Source organism: Lacerta agilis, chromosome 11 (assembly GCF_009819535.1).
Source record: "Lacerta agilis isolate rLacAgi1 chromosome 11, rLacAgi1.pri, whole genome shotgun sequence".
Classification (NCBI taxonomy): Eukaryota; Metazoa; Chordata; class Lepidosauria; order Squamata; family Lacertidae; genus Lacerta; species Lacerta agilis.
The window spans coordinates 35,385,664-35,404,521 of NC_046322.1; the positions used below are offsets into that span (position 1 = coordinate 35,385,664).

Here is an 18,858-nt window from a genome sequence, read left to right on the forward strand (position 1 = left end):
CTGTAATATGCTCTTTCTGGTTACTTTGGTAAACACAAAAGTATGAGGAAAATGAATCGGTTCAAGGGACTTAAAATAATTTTGGTAGAATAATTAGATTCCACCTGCTACAGATTTATAGAAAGATGTGTTGCATTTTCATGAAATGTTATTATTGATGTATTGAATATATTTTTATAACATGGTTTCTGAGTTGTCTCACAACTATATTAAAATAATAAATACCATAAATTAAAATAAACATCCACACCAAGGGAAACAATACAACAATTTAAAACAGCAGCGAGATTTAAAAAAAAAACCTAAGGCTTCAGTCTCCTTCCATTCACAGAAGGAGGTTCAGTCCAGCAGAGACTCCCAATGGTGACACAGAGTAAAGGTGATTTTTTTCAGATTCCCCTTGCAGCCCACAACATTACCTTCCATACAGTTCTGGAGGGTCTCCAAACCCTCTAGAACAGGTTTGCAGAGGGTCATGTGCCTACATAGGGAGATGAAATTGGCAAAAATCAACTCACTCCCTTCTGCCAGTGGGAGCACCCCATAAGCAGAGTTCCATTTACAGAGATGCAATCATTTTTAAAAGCCTGGTTGAGCAACAAATGCTCTGAACTGGTGTCTAAATACAGTACCATTAAAGAGGATACAAAATGAATTAACTAGGAAATGGGGTCATAGTTGAAGTATCACCATTGAAACGGTCCTATAGCTATTTACTACCTGCCTCCCCACTCTGAATAGGACTTCTTAAAGTCAAGTGGGTCCATATAGTTCTTTGCAATTTCAATTATTTTATGGTTGTATTTTATAGTATTGATATATTAGGCTATTTTATATATCTTTGGATTGTCAGTATAAAATAGAATAAAAACAAAAACTAATTAATTTTTTTTATAGTTGTCCACAGGCTGATAATAAGATAGCACAGTAAAAGTTTCTGTAATCTAATTTAACTATTGCTTGTCACTTGCAGATTAATAGAGCATTGCAGTCCTGTCACACAGCAGAGAAATTCTGCCCTGAGTTGTCAGCATTTGAAGGTCTTGTGCTACTACAGTATTAATGAATGGAGGAGGGAGCTGTAACAGACATGCTAAAATATAATCTGCATTACAAATTAACACTTAGTTTAATTTTTACTTCCTTATCTAAAACAAGCAATTCCTTTCTTTAGTATTGCTTAGTTAGGACCACATGGAATTAAAAAAGTTAAATTTCCAACTTAAGAGGAATTTATCTGAACCCAATAGCTTAATTAGCTATGTGGACATCTTTTCATTAATGTGCTTATTATTTTTAAAAATTGAATTCCAATATGAAAGCATTGATTGATGGTTGAATGTTTACTTATAAATATTTTTGTAGCAAAAGGGTGCTTTTAGGAAATCTGAATGCCCCCCATGTTTGTCTTGTTTTTCCTTTACATTGATAATATGGTGGAATTATTTCACAGCTGGTCCTCTTCCTTGAGAAATTTTGGTGAATCTGTTGGGAAATAACTGGGGAATACCAGTTAATCCTGAATTCCCATGTGTGTGGGAAACTGCAGAAGAAAAATGGCTGACAGGCAGAATTTAAAAAGCCTGGGGGGCTTGACTCACTCTCTAGCCAAAAGAGCCTCCAGTAGAGCTGAAACAGAAATATGTGAAGTGCTTGCAAAGCGCGGGAAATATAGGTTGTTAGATCAAAAAAATGTTCCAGTACTAAGCATTCACAATTGTGCTTCCATGTCTCCACCTCTTTCAGAGTTAATAGACCACAACCTTAAGTAAGTTTAAATGCTTTACTTACAGTAATCAGAGCTCTCACTCATGCATTATTCAATGCTACAGCAGAAACAACACAGGCAATGTATTTTTGCTTACAAAATACAGAAGCTAGTCTCAAATATGTGGTCTGAAGCCTCAGGCTCAAACATCTGGTCCATTACATGGTTCAAAGAGGTGAGAGGGAGAAAGAGAGAAATAGGAACTAGTCTTTCTGTCTCCCTCCCCAAAGGTAAGGGGGCATGACCTAGTCAGGCCTTCTCTAGCAATCTATAGTTCTATGGTCCTTAAACCCTTCATTTACTAGCTAGCATAAATATGCATTGTTAGGTTTGACTGCAAAATCTCTCACAGAATCAGTCATATAATACCTGTGATGACAACACATTCAACCAATTAAATATGGCTATGTGATTGAGGTAATATGAAAAGAGAACCATGTTCTCAGTGAAACTTCCATACCATTACAGGATCTTTGAAAGGAGCCAAATGTAACCCTAATCCAAAAAGGTCAACCCACATGTGGTAACATAAGTTTGTGCATGAAACCCCTTCCAAACTAGGCCACAAGTATGCAAAAGAGCATTTAAGACTGTTAAGCACACTAGTGGTTGCATCTCAGTCAGCATTTAGCGACAAGCTTAGATTAGAGCTAAGAAACTCAGTAGTTATATGGCTTGATGGGATCTTATTGGCTTCCCAGGACACTTGACCTACTGGGATAAAAGCTGCCATCCTGCAGAGCAGAAAAGATAATACAGTGGTACCTTGAGTTACAAATGCCTCAGGTTACAAATGCTTCAGGTTACAAACTCTGCTAATCTGAAAGAGTTACCTCGAGTTGAGAATTTTGCCCCAGGATGAGAACGGAAATCGTGTGCTGGTGGCGCAGCAGCAGCAAGAGGCCCCATTAGTGATAGCATGCCTTGAGTTAAGAACAGTTTCAGGTTAAGAACGGACCTCCGGAATGAATTAAGTTCGTAACTAGAGGTACCACTGTAATCAGATACCTGAGCCATGCCTATTCGGGGGGGGGGGGAGCTTGTCACAGTAGGAAGGGGGCACCCGTTACACTTCCCCAGCCTTACTCATCTCTTCCTCTCTGCCACAGACTCTCCCAGCTCACTGTTGTTGTTGTTGTTCAGTCGTTCAGTCGTGTCCGACTCTTCGTGACCCCATGGACCAGAGCACGCCAGGCACGCCTATCCTTCACTGCCTCCCGCAGTTTGGCCAAACTCATGTTAGTAGCTTCGAGAATACTGTCCAACCATCTCATCCTTTGTCGTCCCCTTCTCCTTGTGCCCTCCATCTTTCCCAACATCAGGGTCTTTTCCAGGGAGTCTTCTCTTCTCATGAGGTGGCCAAAGTACTGGAGCCTCAACTGCAGGATCTGTCCTTCTAGTGAGCACTCAGGGCCGATTTCCTTGAGAATGGATAGGTTTGATCTTCTTTCAGTCCATGGGACTCTCAAGAGTCTCCTCCAGCACCATAATTCAAAAGCATCAATTCTTCGGCGATCAGCCTTCTTGATGGTCCAGCTCTCACTTCCGTACATTACTACTGGGAAAACCATAGCTTTAACTATACGGACCTTTGTTGGCAAGGTGATGTCTTTGCTTTTTAAGATGCTGTCTAGGTTTGTCATTGCCTTTCTCCCAAGAAGCAGGCGTCTTCTAATTTCGTGACTGCTGTCACCATCTGCAGTGATCATGGAACCCAAGAAAGTGAAATCTCTCACTGCCTCCATTTCTTCCCCTTCTATTTGCCAGGAGGTGATGGGACCAGTGGCCATGATCTTAGTTTTTTTGATGTTGAGCTTCAGACCATATTTTGCGCTTTCCTCTTTCACCCTCATTAAAAGGTTCTTCAATTCCTCCTCACTTTCTGCCATCAAGGTTGTATCATCAGCATATCTGAGGTTGTTGATATTTTTTCCGGCAATCTTAATTCCGGTTTGGGATTCATCCAGCCCAGCCTTTCGCATGATGAATTCTGCATATAAGTTAAATAAGCAGGGAGACAATATACAGCCTTGTCGTACTCCTTTCCCAATTTTGAACCAATCAGTTGTTCCATATCCAGTTCTAACTGTAGCTTCTTGTCCCACATAGAGATTTCTCAGGAGACGGATGAGGTGATCAGGCACTCCCATTTCTTTAAGAACTTTCCATAGTTTGCTGTGGTCGACACAGTCAAATGCTTTTGCGTAGTCAATGAAGCAGAAGTAGATGTTTTTCTGGAACTCTCTAGCTTTCTCCATAATCCAGCGCATGTTTGCAATTTGGTCTCTGGTTCCTCTGCCCCTTCGAAATCCAGCTTGCACTTCTGGGAGTTCTCGGTCCACGTACTGCTTAAGCCTGCCTTGTAGAATTTTAAGCATAACCTTGCTAGCGTGTGAAATGAGTGCAATTGTGCGGTAGTTAGAGCATTCTTTGGCACTGCCCTTCTTTGGGATTGGGATGTAAACTGATCTTCTCCAATCCTCTGGCCACTGCTGAGTTTTCCAAACTTGTTGGCATATTGAGTGTAGCACCTTAACAGCATCATCTTTTAGGATTTTAAATAGTTCAGCTGGAATATCATCACTTCCACTGGCCTTGTTGTTAGCAAGGCTTTCTAAGGCCCATTTGACTTCACTCTCCAGGATGTCTGGCTCAAGGTCAGCAACCACACTACCTGGGGTGTATGAGACCTCTATATCTTTCTGGTATAGTTCCTCTGTGTATTCTTGCCACCTCACTAAGCCCTGTTATTTCTTCAGCTTCTGACATCTATTCCCAGCCTTCTCCCTCTTCTTCCTCTTACCACTCATCACCATCACCACTGCCCAGACTCTGAGCCTTCTTCTCTTGGTGGTTCCACCAGTTGGTTCCTCCCACCATTCCTCTGTGTCCAAACAATTCATGACATACAGCAACAGTTCTTTATTTTTGGAGCTCACTGATAAGTTGCAAAGGGGGCATATATACAGGGGGAAAGTATAGTATTTGGGAAGTGGAAATTATTAGATTTTGTCCATATATTTTTATCACAACATCACAGCTATCAGAAACCATCTGACTGGATTTTCACTTCATAGCAATTACAGTACTTCATGCAATATTTTATCCCAACTGGAAGTGAAAATGCTTAAAATAATCACTAACCTTTTCTAACACATTAGTGCAATACAGGCAGTGCACCTGAAAAGGGTCAAAACCAGGATGCTGTTCTTTGATTCTGAATGTCATGTTTAAAGGTCTAGTGCTTGACCTGTTTTCTTCAGAAGATTCTTCATAAGACAGCTGTTCATTCAAATATTCCTTTAAAAAAGAAGTCAAGATTGATATAAATTGTGCTCATTTTGGGATCCTGTTTCTTCCCCCCCGATCTTTTAGATGTGGCAGCCATTTTGTGCTATTCCTTGCCCTGGTAGCCATTTTGTTACTGGTGCCCATACGACATCCTTAAAATTCAGAATGTACCCACTGGTCCCAAAATGTGGGCATTCACTGAATAGTGTTTGAGAGCCAGATTACAGACCATATATATTACAACACATATATTTAACATACAGATTTATGCAATAATGTAAGTTCTTCTACTCTTAAAATATTAAATATTTCAAAAAGACCCATTTAAAAATTTTAACTAAACATCTATCTGGTAGTTCAACTTGATATGTTTTTGAGAGAATGCTATTTTTTAGATTATTTTTTTGTGGCATACAACCTGTTTTCCATATGTCCATTGTAGTAACATTCAAATAGAATTTCACTTCACTGAAAACAATGGTCATGGGGAAATGTGTGTATATTGATTATGAGAAATAACCTCATAGTTCCTCTGCCTATGTGGAAGACAAGATGGACCAAGACCTCACAATTTGCAAGCTATGCAAACCCCTGCTCTGGAAATAGCTAATGTAGCTCCCATGCTATGGAATGTAGAACTTCCTAGTGATGAGTGAGTTGGTCATAATCAGTCCCTGCAGGGACAAAAGCAAGAAAAACAGAGAATGGCCTCATTGGAATAACAAAGGAGATTCAGAGTATGGGCTCTTCCAGATTTCCTTTTGTGCTGCGATTTCCAGGTACAGGCCTGTGTTTTCCAGGTCTGTGTCCAAGCAGCTTTGATTTTGTTTATAGTCCCACTGCTTTCCTTGGGAAAATCCGCTGTTTACCACTGAATCAGAACAAATAGCAATCCACGAAAAACCTGAATACCATTTGTTCCAATTCAGTGTTAAATGGCGTTTTTTTCTGGGAATAGCAGGACAAAAAGAAAACCACTCAGACCTGGAAAGTGCAGACCTATGCCTGGAAGGCACAACACAAAAGGAAGTCTGGATGAGACCTAAGAAGGGGCCATTATATGTCTTCCAAGAAACCCATATGGGCAGCTATACTCAGAAAACCTGAGAGGCCAACCTCATTTAGGCAAGAAGTATGATGACACTTTCCTCAAGCCAATTGAGAAGTTCCCTTCTCAGCTCTTCTGTTCTTCCACATGCCACTTCTCAGCTAAGTCTATTTGCTCCCTTTTCAGGCAGGCGGCTTTTCAGGCAGGCCCCAGGACTCCTTGCCAAACCGACCTATCGCAGGCTGAATTGTATTCTTGCCGCCAAATGGGCCAATGGGCACGGGACCAACCAACCAATTGTAGCCCTTGGCACCATGCCCAGGGGAAGATTAAATGCAGATTAAAAACCGATTAGGGTTTTCATGGATGCTTTGACCTTGCTATGGACAATGTTGGTCACCTAATTTTTAAGGGGCCGGGCAGGATTTCTCCCCACTTGGCAAATTGACATCGCCAGTTAGGTTTTCGCCTACCTCATGGCAATTATCACAACTGTGTAAGGTGGATAGGCATTGGGTAAGCCTAATCTTGGTTGGAGGGGAGGTTGTAGCCTCCGCCTGCCCCTCCACGGGTTATCTGTTCCTGTTAAAAGAATCTAGGAGTAGCAGCTTCTGTCCAATGCCCAGATGAGGGCTAGGGCCATTCCTCCAACAGGAACTGTCTGGGGGATGCCCCAATTTGACGTAGTTCATAGGGAGTCCCCCCCCCCCAGCTTCAGCCTTAGAAACACTCCAAGCGGACAGGCAGGAGTGACATACGTAGTTGCTTACTACAATGCCTATGGCCAAACCTCACATCTGTAACCAATAAAGTTGTGCCCTTATTTGATCCCAAACCAATATCCTGTGTGGTGTGTAGTTATTTACATCTTAGGGAACAGGGTGGTCACGGAGTCTCAATACGCAACTGATAGTGCTGTAAGCATAATCATACCAGGGCAGCCTTACCCTACTGGGTGCCCTGCAGATGTTTTATATTACCATTCTCTTCAGATTCAGCCAGCAAAGCTACACTGGCTAGGGCTGGTGGAGTACAAAATACTTGGAGACTACCAGATTGGGAAATGCTCTACTTTGGCTTTGATTACTTTAATTTTAATGCAGATAGCATCAAGAACAATCTGGCACTGTTTGTAGGACTTCACAATGAACAACGAACAACGGTACATTGTTAGAAGGGGGCTGTGCTTTTCCATTTCCCCCAGGTAAGCATTGGAGTATGATAGCAAAAATGTCCAAAACAAACTTTCTGGGTCTGAAACAACACTGAGGGGATAAGAAAGGTTATGGATGTTCATAATCAAAAACAAATAAGACTATTACATTTAAAATCAGCCTGTACTTTTATTCTGCCTATATTCTCCAAATCAAAATTGGACATGACAAGCTTGTATGACAGCAAAGGGCAAATTCTACTTTTTCCAGCTGTTCAAGTGATTAACAAAGTGAGAATTATTTTGATTAATTCATGCTCCATAATTTAACCTTTGATGGCCATTAGGGTCCTAAAAGACAGAAACTGAAGCAAACAGCAAACATAATCTAAAGCTAGCAAATGTTTCCATTAGCAGGTCATAGTTATATTGGTCAATTGTAAAATTATGCCTATGAATTTGAAGCATCAGACAGTCATCCCACTGTAAGCATTGACAGTGTTATGTAGGTATGGGTTTTCTTAGTAAAAAAAGAAAATGGCATCCAAAGGCTGATCAGGAAGAGCAGGAGCTTTATGTACTTCTGGTTCTGCAGATGCATTTTCTACATTAGTAACATTCATGCTCATACATTGGTAAAATAATCTTCACTGATTCCAGGTTGGTTGTGTAAAATAGGGCATTCACTTTGAAAATGTTTTAAATTTAGTCTACATGTTCTATGTGTACCAATTCATGTTTGACTTATCTCTTCATAAATTACTGAAAATTAGTTATTACTTTTCATTCTGTTTTATAAAAAGTAAAAAGTGGCTGATTTTGTAATACTATTAATTTATTAATATTTTAACTGCTAACATATCCCTGTCATCTGTGAAATAGAACTCAGAAAAAAGCCAATGAAGCATGCCACAGTTCAAGTATATAAATAAAAGAAATATAATTTCCTCTAAAGTAACCTTTTCTAAATAGATGCAAGAAAAGCTTAAACTGAACAGTCTAAGACAGTGCGATATGGAGTTAGGTATTGACTTTACGAAGCATTATCACCTCCTTGACTAACCCTTAGCTGCCAGCAGACGCTGCCTCAGGCCACTACACACCTAATTGCTCGGTAAAAAAGGCCGTTTCCCTACCTCATTGAGCTGGATGATGTGATAAATTTGCCTCAGGTATTCACTGCCACCTGGTTTGTGGCAGATATCCAGGACCATCATGTTTATTTTCTGCTCAGTCAATTCAAGCTCAATAGCTTCCTCTTCTAAGCTCCTACTATCTTCTGCTGCAATAATAGTGCTAGGAGAAAAGAAGCATGTATTACAAAGAGTATGTGCTGAATACTACAGAACTCAAAATATTAAACCAGAAGAGTAATAGTCATATACACTTATCTAAACTGCAGTAGTTAAAACAACAATAATGTGTTTCTGCAAGGGCCCTTGTGCAGTTTAAAAGAAAAAGAATAACTCTGCATAATTTTTTTCACTGCTGATGAATCATTTATTTTCCATACTCTTTTATCCTTACATGTATCTTTCCCTGTCAATGCTGTTCTGAAACACTGCCTTAATCTAAATAAAACTAGATAAATATTTTTCTTATAATTACGTTTATCTCATTTTCCAAACGAAACGTTAAGAAAAATATAAGTTTTCATTTTCTTTTACTAAACAAAAGTATTTTTGATTTTAAAAAGTTTCATCTTTGTCTGGCATTACCTCATTGCTCATCACAAAATATTTTAAGTCCTGATTAAAATGCAACACAAACAGCCACTATGCTAAGTGCAGGTTAAAATGTTTCTGATGGCTACTTAATGGGTAACTTTATATCACTAGTTGCTTTGTTTCCGGGTAGGTGAAGGGTCAGACTCACTCTCTTCATTTTGGTTTGCAATGCTCACCTTTTCTTCATTGCATTATGATCTGATTTCTTACCATTAGCATTCAACTTTTGTGATAGCATCACAAACCACCTTGATTGGTGTGCTAGAAGCTCCTGAAACTGACAGGCTGCCTCTACACGTTACAATCTTTATGGTAATCACAATAGAGCCTACAGTGTAATATTCTGAATGAAAAGCATGTTACTTGTTTGCTGCTGTGACCAAAACATGCAATCTCGAACTTGTCTACTTAGAAGTAAGCCCCACTGAGTCCAATGGAATTTATTCTCAGGTATACAGTATGTATACAAAACTGAACCTAAGGCTGTAATCCTATACCTATACATTTACCTGGGATAAAGTTCCACTGAACTCAATAAAACTTACTTCTGAGTAGACAAGTATGAGAGCAGTGGGACTGAATGCAGTCCTCCAGGCCTCCCTATGAGGTTCCTGGGACAATCCTGGGGCCACACATCTCACTAGCTCTGCTCAGTGGCCTCCTTTAATGTTTTCCCCCTGGCTGGAATGTGTTATTGAGCTGTGACAACGCATCTTGCTTGTGTGAATAGAGTACAAAGAGATATGTGTATGCAGAAACACCTTGCATCCCAGATATGCAAAAAGTCAGATAGGAGTCACATTTATTGCTCTATCCACTTTTGCCTCTGGTCCTACCCAACACTGTTGGCATGTGGCCCCCAGGAGGTTGCCATGAGAGAAAGCGGCCCTCAGGCTGAAACCCCCCCCCACTATGCCTAGGATTGCACTGTGAACAATGTGGATTTTACCAGTAAACTGCAATGAATTATTTAAAATGTGCCATTATTATAAAATTTGTTCTGCTAAAATTATCGATTTTATCACTACAATGCTATGTGCCTCAAAATACACATTCAGAATTTGCTAGACAGTAAATAATTTTAAAATACTATAAGCTCTAATTTATTTTGGGCTGAATAATAATAATAATAATAATAATAATAATAATAATAATAATAGCAACAACAATTGCTGTGATCTGTTTTATTGGAAATATTCCAGGGAAGCATATATTTACAACTTCAGCAAATTTTAAAACTAGCTTGGTTTTTTTTTGAAGGTGTATAGAGGTACAACAGAATTCTATGTCAAACTGCTTAGACGATGACATTGAAAAAGTTGAGGCCCTCTGACAAAGGAGTGTATCAGTGTCAGCACCCGAACTGTATCCTTTCCTGTCCATCACTGTGCAGGTGAAGCAGATGATTGGATTCAGTCAGTGCTATGATTAATGAGTTCCTCTCTGGATTTGGGACTGCCTATCAATCATGTCATTAGGGAGAATGTGCCCTGAAAGAGGCAGACCTCAGCCAAGGAATAACTGCATTCATCTTAATCTTTATATGCACCCAGTCAGGCAACTCAGGGTCACCATGATGAAAAATAATAATCTTCAACTCAACAAATTACTTTGCAAAGACAGACATTTCTTTACTTTTGGGGCTCTGTGTTCTCCAGAATCTTAGCTGACTGTTTATAGGTTGGGTGTTAACAACAAAGTGAAGGTTATTTTAATGAATAGTAATGTTTTTAGGCAGTATACAAGACAGGCAATGAATACAGCTGCCAATTTTCTCATTGGCTTTTATTTTCACTGTTTCCATAAAGATAAAATTATATCTTTGTTCATCAGTTGAAATATTTTACTCAGCTAATATATAATGTACTTGATATGAACTGAAACATTGTTCAACAGAAATACAATTTCCTTATTCTGTTAAATTACACAGCCACATTGTTCAGTATGCAAAACAGTGTCCAGTATAATAAATGCATCAGTCAGACATTTATTACACACTCCCAGTTATTGTTATTTATTCATTTTAATCACTAAATAGTTTTGCACTTAGTAAATTGCCACAGAACAAGACTTGTGGAGGAAATCAAATCACAAAGAAATAAGATAATTAAATCAAATTTGCCAACTTCCTTTAGAAAATATTTTGGCCATTTCTTTAGCAAATAAAATAATCAGCTATGGACAGAGGTTTTGTTTTTTAGACAAGTGGGACCCTGCAACAAAATGTCACAATGTCTCTTATCACCCATGATCATTTAAATTGGGGTGGCATTACCATGTTCTTCCCTCTCCAAAAAGTTCCTCCCAAGCACATGATGTAACCAGTGGTCCAGTGACAAAAATTATACTACAATCAGGCAAGTATCGCAAAAGGTATCAGACAGATTAGAACTTTTTTACTAATGCACACAAGACGCACACAAGACCCACACAGTCTCTTCTACACAAAATGACATGTACTCCCACCCTGAGGGCATCAGAAAATTGGCATACAATTTACTGCATGGGCTCTCACTCTATGCAGGAAACACACAACTCTTATTGACCACCCCACTATCCAGCCTCCGCCTGGTTGCAATCAAACATCCTCAGCATTCCCAAGGGCATTCCCCAAGGGAAATAACTTTTGATGTCTTCTCTTTGATGCCAAGTCTGCTGCCTAAGGGTGCCCTGCTTTTATGACACCTGACCTAGTCAGCCACTGATGCAAGATGCTGCTATAGTATTATGACTCTTATTATTCATTTTATTTCTACACTGCTTTATATGTTAAAAGGGAGAAAATCAAACAAAACTATAGGTGCTGCTTTCTCTCTGGTCTCTCAGTCAGGGAAGAAGGCAGGGTCCCAGTCCTTTTTTCCGCTTACAAGGGACGTCAGCTGTTTCAGGAACACCAGGAGAGGGAGGCTACAAAAGCACATATTTGGTCACGTCCTCACTCCCTGGGCAGATCTTTAGAGAACCATTGTGCTCCTTGTTATGCTAGTGGTGGGGGTTGCCCTGTACACACACACACACAAGTTTTTTTGAGCATCGCTAACTTCTGTGTTACCCAAGTTCACATCAACACCGCTTTCTTGTGCATAGGTTATGAGGGTTTTTGTTTTGTTTTGTTTGTTTGTTTGCTAAATAAGCACAAGCATGGTAAGGCTTGAACTGGTATTATTATATGTGACATTTCAATTCATTTTATAAGGAACATACACATATTTAATGCTTTCAATCTGCATTAGACCTGAATATTCATATTGGGCTGGTACATACATACCTATGCATTTCTCCCTGATCACAGGATTCTGGGAGAACTTTCAATTCATCTACTTTTTGCCCCTTTGTCTTGGTAATGACTACTGACTTAGATGATTTAAAAGGAGATTACAGAAATTCATGGAGTATATATCAGTGGAAACAAGTTATGATGGCTGTATACTGCCTCCGGGATCAGAGGCAGTATGCCTCTGCATACCAAGTTGCTGGGGAACAGCAGTAGGACAATTCTACTGCCCTCAGGTTCACCTTGTGGGCTTCCCATAGGTATCCGGTTGACAATTGTGGAGACAGGACATTGGTATGAGTAGGCCTTTGATCTGATGCAGCAGGGCTCTTGTTATGTTCTTATTGTGAGGTAGACTTCTTTAGAGGAAGAGGCAGTCATCTCTTAAGTGATAAGAGTTCATAATTTCCACTGCCAATGTATGAACCAGAAATTACCCTCTTCTGCCCAACCCTGCTCTTTCACCCATCCCCCACCACAACCTCTCCTTGGTGCTTGTAGTATTATTGACAGGACTTCACCACATGGTTGTGCTTCAATGCTAATGAACAGGGACTGTTTTTGCATTGATTTCAATGAGACATAACCACAAGTAACTTTGGCTAGATTAGAGCCTCTCTATTTAACTACAGTGATATAGATCACATTCCTACAATGATACAGATCACATTCCTACACAGTAAATTTCTGCTTCCAAGTTAATAAAGTCTATATATAAGCTGAAGGAAGACAGAGCATTGCTCCTCTCAGCAACAGGGCGCTACAAAAGTGACATTTCTAATGGCTTCTGGATAAATTTATTCAAAATATCTGTCAAGCTAAAAACTAAAAAAAATAGTACAGGATGCAAACACTGGTGTTTCAATTAAGAGTGTGTGTGTGTGTGTGTGTGTGTGTGTGCGTGCCTGCGTATGTGTGTATACCCTTTAATTGAAATAACAGATGTTGTGCTATAGAAAATGTTTGGATCTATTATTAAAATGTTGAGTAAGAAGCCTGAAATATATTTATATATAAAAATTTGGCATATGCAATCTGTCTGATATCATGGCATGCTCTTGTTATAAAAATAAGAAGCAAGGGAAAGTATTACTGGAGCTTTTAGGATCTTCCAATTCCATACATTACTGATATAATTTCTGTTGTATAAAAGGCCTTCCAATTTCAGCAATGTTACAAACTGACTTATGCTACTGTCCTAGTGAATAACATTTCCCCCCTTATCATAGATGGCATCCAGTCTTGCAACACAATTGTAGACAATTCTTTTCAGAAGGAAGACCGACTGGGTTCAATGAAATAGATATGCAGGCTTAATCTCTTAATCATTGGATTAGAGCATGAAAATTAGTATTAAATGCACACATATAGATGATGAAGGTCAATGTCCATGAGCATTTGTGTGATACTGCTACTGCTTTTTGCAGTTTTTGCCAACCAAATACCCCTAGCAATAAAATAGCAAAAGTCAATGTGCTGAATTAATACATTTTCATTTGCATGGATGACTCAGTCTTGTAGTACTATTTTGCCTATACAGATTATAAACAAGAGGTTGCCCTTTATAAAATGTAGATGAAATAGGTAGAACATTCTACTGTTACTAGTGAAGTTAATTCAACAAACTATATAAACAATAACTAGCAATACCAGGAAAATCACCTGTTAAAAGAGATTTCTGAATTATGAAGCAGTATATAAATGCTTTTAAATAAAATAAAGAAGACTTGACCAATCCACATGCTACCAATTAAAAATACACATAACTCAGAGAGCTATAAAACATGTAAGCCCTCAACTTTTTTGGAAAAATCTTCTAAACGTTGCAAATTGGAAGTAAAATCTGGAAATGTTTATATTCTTCTCACAAAAAAGCAGAGGGGTACTTTTACTGTGAGATCTGACTTTCTCTCTGGATATGCTGTTACGTTACAAAATTAAATGTGCTTATTAGTTTCTAATCACAGAAGACCATAAAAGCTTTTTTATGAACTATATCCTCCTTAATTAAATCTCCATAGTAAAATCCATTGCAAGAATATATGTAATGACAGTTCTTCTATGGGAAAAACACAATTTTCCTTGTTTTCTACTTATCCTATAATCAGAGCCCTGCAGGAATTCAGTATCTGCTACAGTAAACATTTTTACTATGAAACATTTCATTATTCATGTTGTATAGGCAAATGGTAGCAAAAATCAAAAACAAAAAGTGAAATATCAGGTCTTCTTACCAGTCTATGCCCAGTTTTCTTGCCTTTAGTAACTGGTTTTCAATCCAGTTTGGCCTTTGTTGTTCAATGCTCTGTATAATCTTGTGAGTCACTTGTTTAGGGCTACTTTTCTTTTTCCCTATAATATTTTCCAAACATACACGAACCAAACTGAGCTTCTCTTTGCTCCATCTGTCAAGAGTCGTACCCGTTAAAAGTTCTGTGGTGTTTCCATCCTCAAATATCCGACATATAATTACAATCAAGATCCAGACAAGAAGACCAGCTTTTTTCGATTCAATTAAGTTTTTTGGCATTTTTCTCTCAGAGAGAAAAAAGAAATACTTAATTGGGGGAGGCAAACATGCAATCACTGTAGGTAACTTGCTGATTACAATAGATACTGCCTGAGCAGCAAGCCTTGTGAAGCCTTTAAAAAAAGAATGAAAGAAGGTATGATTAACATTAAATATTCTTGCTATACAATGCAGTTATGAAGACTGAATGCCAATGCTTAATTTTAGGTGTCTTTTAGATGTATAGCCCTGCTTCACATGTTTGCTGGGGTTGCTACCATTATTTTGTGGTGGTGGAGTGAACACGACTTCATACATTTTGTGTAACTTGGACAATCCATAAGACCATTGGGTGATGCAGAGGGTTAGTTAGTGCGTATTTCCACCCAACCCTTTTTATGTGAAGAAATCCCATTAACCAGTTCTTTATTTGATCAGCCTCTTGTACCAAGCATCTGGACAAGGTGGTGGAGGCAGGCCAGGGTTAAATGTCCCGGAAGCAGACCGGAGTGAAGCCTTTTGGCCCAGCCCAGCCCACCCCCTGCAACCAGCCTGTCTGTGATTGCCTGAATGTTAGGCAGGCTAAAATTCACTTATAATGATCGTAACATATTTACAATAAACAAAATATGAACATAGCAATCTGTTTAATAAACTGTAAAAGACGTAAAGAAAAACAGGTTGCTATTTTAATAATTGGAGACCTTTGGCTATCACTAACATAATTTTAGCAAATACAAGAATGTATTAAAATTTAAATAAAATTAAAATTGGTTTTAAATGGCAGTTGTGCTTATTTTATGGCACTAAGTTCCTTATCTTCTGTTGCTCATGCTGTTATTCTTCCTGTCCTGCAGGAAGCGCTCAGAGACCCAGAAGGGCCAGTGTGACTGGACAACAGTGGAGACAATGAAGGCAGAGCACACAACAGCTCTCTGCTTCTGCTACTGCATATGTAAGCTAAGGAAGAAAGAGTATTGCCTCCTCACTTGTCCCAACACAATGGCAGAAACATCTGGCTTACTGGGAGCCTAGGAACCTCGCCACATCATGATGAGAGCTACCATGACAAACATACAAGGCTGTATGTTATTTGCAGCATAGTAGTGTAGGGAAGGGTCCCACCTGCTCTTTAATCCTACTCTCCCTCCGACCCACCCGCTACAAACACATGGTATAATGCCAGTCTTGCCAGACACTGAACTAAGAATAGCCAACTTATCTGTAACAAAATTTGATGGTTGCTGACATTTACCTGTTGCAACTGCTATAGCCCCTACCCAAATAGCATCACTAAATATACCCCTCAATTTTTTTTCCTATTAGTGAATGGCTGCCATTCTCTCCTATGAGGTAAAAATGTAAGTGCTGTACTGAGGGAAACTTAATGCAACAAGAGCAAAACCAGCTCTCTATTGGATGGTATTGATGCCAGGGTGGGTGGGGGAGATAGTATGCATCTTAGTTTGTATTGTGCACAGAGATTATTATTTTTTTAAAAATCTAATTGGTTTATATAGAATATGCATTAAAAGTATCACTAAAAAGTCATAAGTTGAAAACAACTAGACCGAAAACATTTCAAAATATAAATAACATGAGTAGTTAAAATTACATAATGAAAAGTTGCATATTAAAATGCATGTCAAATTTAAATTTCAAGGTAGGCTTTTCTGAACAAAAGAAGGGTTTCAGCAGGCACCAAGAACAGTACAGTGAATGTGTCTGCCTAACACCAATAGACAGGGAGTTCCAGAGTGCATGTGCTACCAAATGGAAAGATTGATTCCTTGCAAGTGTAGAATAGACATTACATGGCACTTGTAAAAATGTCAGTGTCACAGTTCAAAGTGGCCAAGTGGGTGTATATGGGATAAGGCAATTCCTCAAGTTAATGGGTCCCAAATAGTTAAGAGTTTTATATACTAATAGTGACTTCCTGAATTTGGCACAATAACTAATTGGCAACCAGCACAGATCTCTGAATAGTGAAGTAATATGTTGACAGGGTCTCATTTCTGTCAAGAATCTGGCTGCAGCATTCTGCACTAACTGCAGTTTCCAGACCAAGCACAAGGGAATCCTCACATGAAGTGCATTGCAGTAATCCAATACTGAAGTCACCAATGCCAGGATTACTAGTATGTTCATTCTGTGTCCCCATTTGCTTTCCCAAAGAGACCTTGCTGAATGTGGGCCTTCTACTAGCCCACAATGACAAGGATTGCGCTAATAACTCATAAGACAAAGTACTGCACCCAAGTATGTAAGCAATTCCATGAATAGTCTTCTAAAATACCATACATTGTATTACTATAGTATTCATTATCAAATCACACCACTTAATTCTAATTCTTCAGTTTTGATTTGTCCTCGTTAAATGTAAAGCTATTATTTTGACAGGAATTATATAAGCACACCTACATTTCCCAGATTCTTTTCTCTTCATTTCTCTAGGTGTGTAATTCCAATCCTTTGGAACAGTCTTCAGCAAACTTTCAGGAACAATTTGCTTGTGTTGATAGGTTCCATAGTTTTCTGTTGCTTCCCATGAATGCATCAAAGAAATTATCTGCTTCACAATACCCTTAACTGAATTAATCAAAGTGAGCTTCAAGCATCTGATAACCTCTGGCTCTGACTCAACACAACTAGAAACTTTGGAGACAAAATAGTAATAATATTAATTTAAAAGAAAACATTAAGTCAAGCCTCTTTAGCAACATTTAATGTTACTATTTTAGAAAGTTTTGTATACTTTTCCATGTTGCAGTCGCACAATAAAAAAGCAACCAGAGTAAAATAAGTTTCTACATAACAATACTATGTTATCAAATGCTACATTTTTATAAATTATCATTTTCTCAGTTACCATGCCTTTGTTGTTTTGCTTAGAAGTTGATAATTACTACTATCCAACATACTACTTCTGTTTATCTTTGCACTTAGACTTATCACTGACATTTGTGTGCCACCCTGGCAGCCGTTTTTTGGCTGAAGAGCAGGATAAATATACTCTGAACAAATGAATGCTTTAGAAAACACTGAGTTAAATCTGCAAGAATGAGGCACATGAAATGAAGTTCAAAATGGAAGTGCTTGTACCGCTCATATTTATGCATTAATGATTTTGACAGGGGGGAAAATGGAAGTGCCTGATGTGGTGCCAGAGATGAAGCTAAGTGGAGATTTTCCTAGAGCAGGGGTCAGCAAACACTTTCAGCAGGGGGCTGTCCACTGTCCCTCAGACCTTGTGGGGGGCTGGACTATATTTTTTTTTTGGGGGGGGGAAATGAACAAATTTCTATGCCCCATAAATCCATTTTAAATAAAAGCACACAATCTACTCATGTAAAAACACCAGGCAGGTCCCACAAATAACCCAGAGATGCATTTTAAATAAAATGACACATTCTACTCATGTAAAAACACACTGATTCCCAGACCATCTGCGGACCGGATTTAGAAGGTGATTGAGCCGGATCCGGCCCCCGGGCCTTAGTTTGCCTACCCATGTCCTAGACCTAGAGCATCCAAGAATGAAAGTAACTTCTGTGGTATTATAAGAAATTTCTACCACTGGTTCTCAATTTGAAACCTAAGATCCTCCTTCAGATGCAATTTTGTATTTTCTAAAGCATCCCACGCATATGTTGCTGCCCACCTAACACTGGAAGAAGACCTCTGGGGCAAATTGGGAGTGTGGTACAGGGAACTACAAGGGGTAGGAGTTGGTGAATCACATAAACAGAACTCCACTCCCAGCAAGACAGGATACACCCCAGAAAGAAAGAAAGAAAGAAAGAAAGAAAGAAAGAAAGAAAATTTCACTGCATTTTTCATACCTGATATATTGTATAAACAATCCCACATCTGTTCTTTTTCCATGTAGTTTTCAAGAACGCCACCAAGTGATTTGGGAGATAAAGTACAATAAGACAGCACTGCAAAGATTGCTTCAGTCAGACTAGGTTCTTGGCTGCTCTTCGTGTCTAGGCAAGTACTTTTTTCTCCAATTTTTGATAATTCAGATTCTTGAATAAAGAAAGAAGAAAAAATCAGAAGTTGAGGTAGTAGTGAAAGTGTAA

General features: G+C 38.9%; 1 protein-coding gene across 3 annotated transcripts in view; it reads right to left on the reverse strand.

Moving 5' to 3' along the window:
* KIAA0825 (KIAA0825 ortholog) overlaps positions 1-18,858 on the reverse strand; it is a 180,328-nt gene that overhangs the window by 95,612 nt on the left and 65,858 nt on the right. For all 3 annotated transcript variants that reach the window (XM_033163690.1, XM_033163688.1, XM_033163691.1), the window contains 5 exons: positions 18,616-18,804; positions 17,195-17,428; positions 14,496-14,904; positions 8,397-8,556; positions 4,913-5,068 (listed from right to left, as the gene is read on the reverse strand). In XM_033163690.1, coding sequence (XP_033019581.1) covers positions 4,913-5,068; positions 8,397-8,556; positions 14,496-14,904; positions 17,195-17,428; positions 18,616-18,804 — 1,148 coding nt within the window. The remainder of the gene's footprint in view (positions 1-4,912; positions 5,069-8,396; positions 8,557-14,495; positions 14,905-17,194; positions 17,429-18,615; positions 18,805-18,858) is intronic.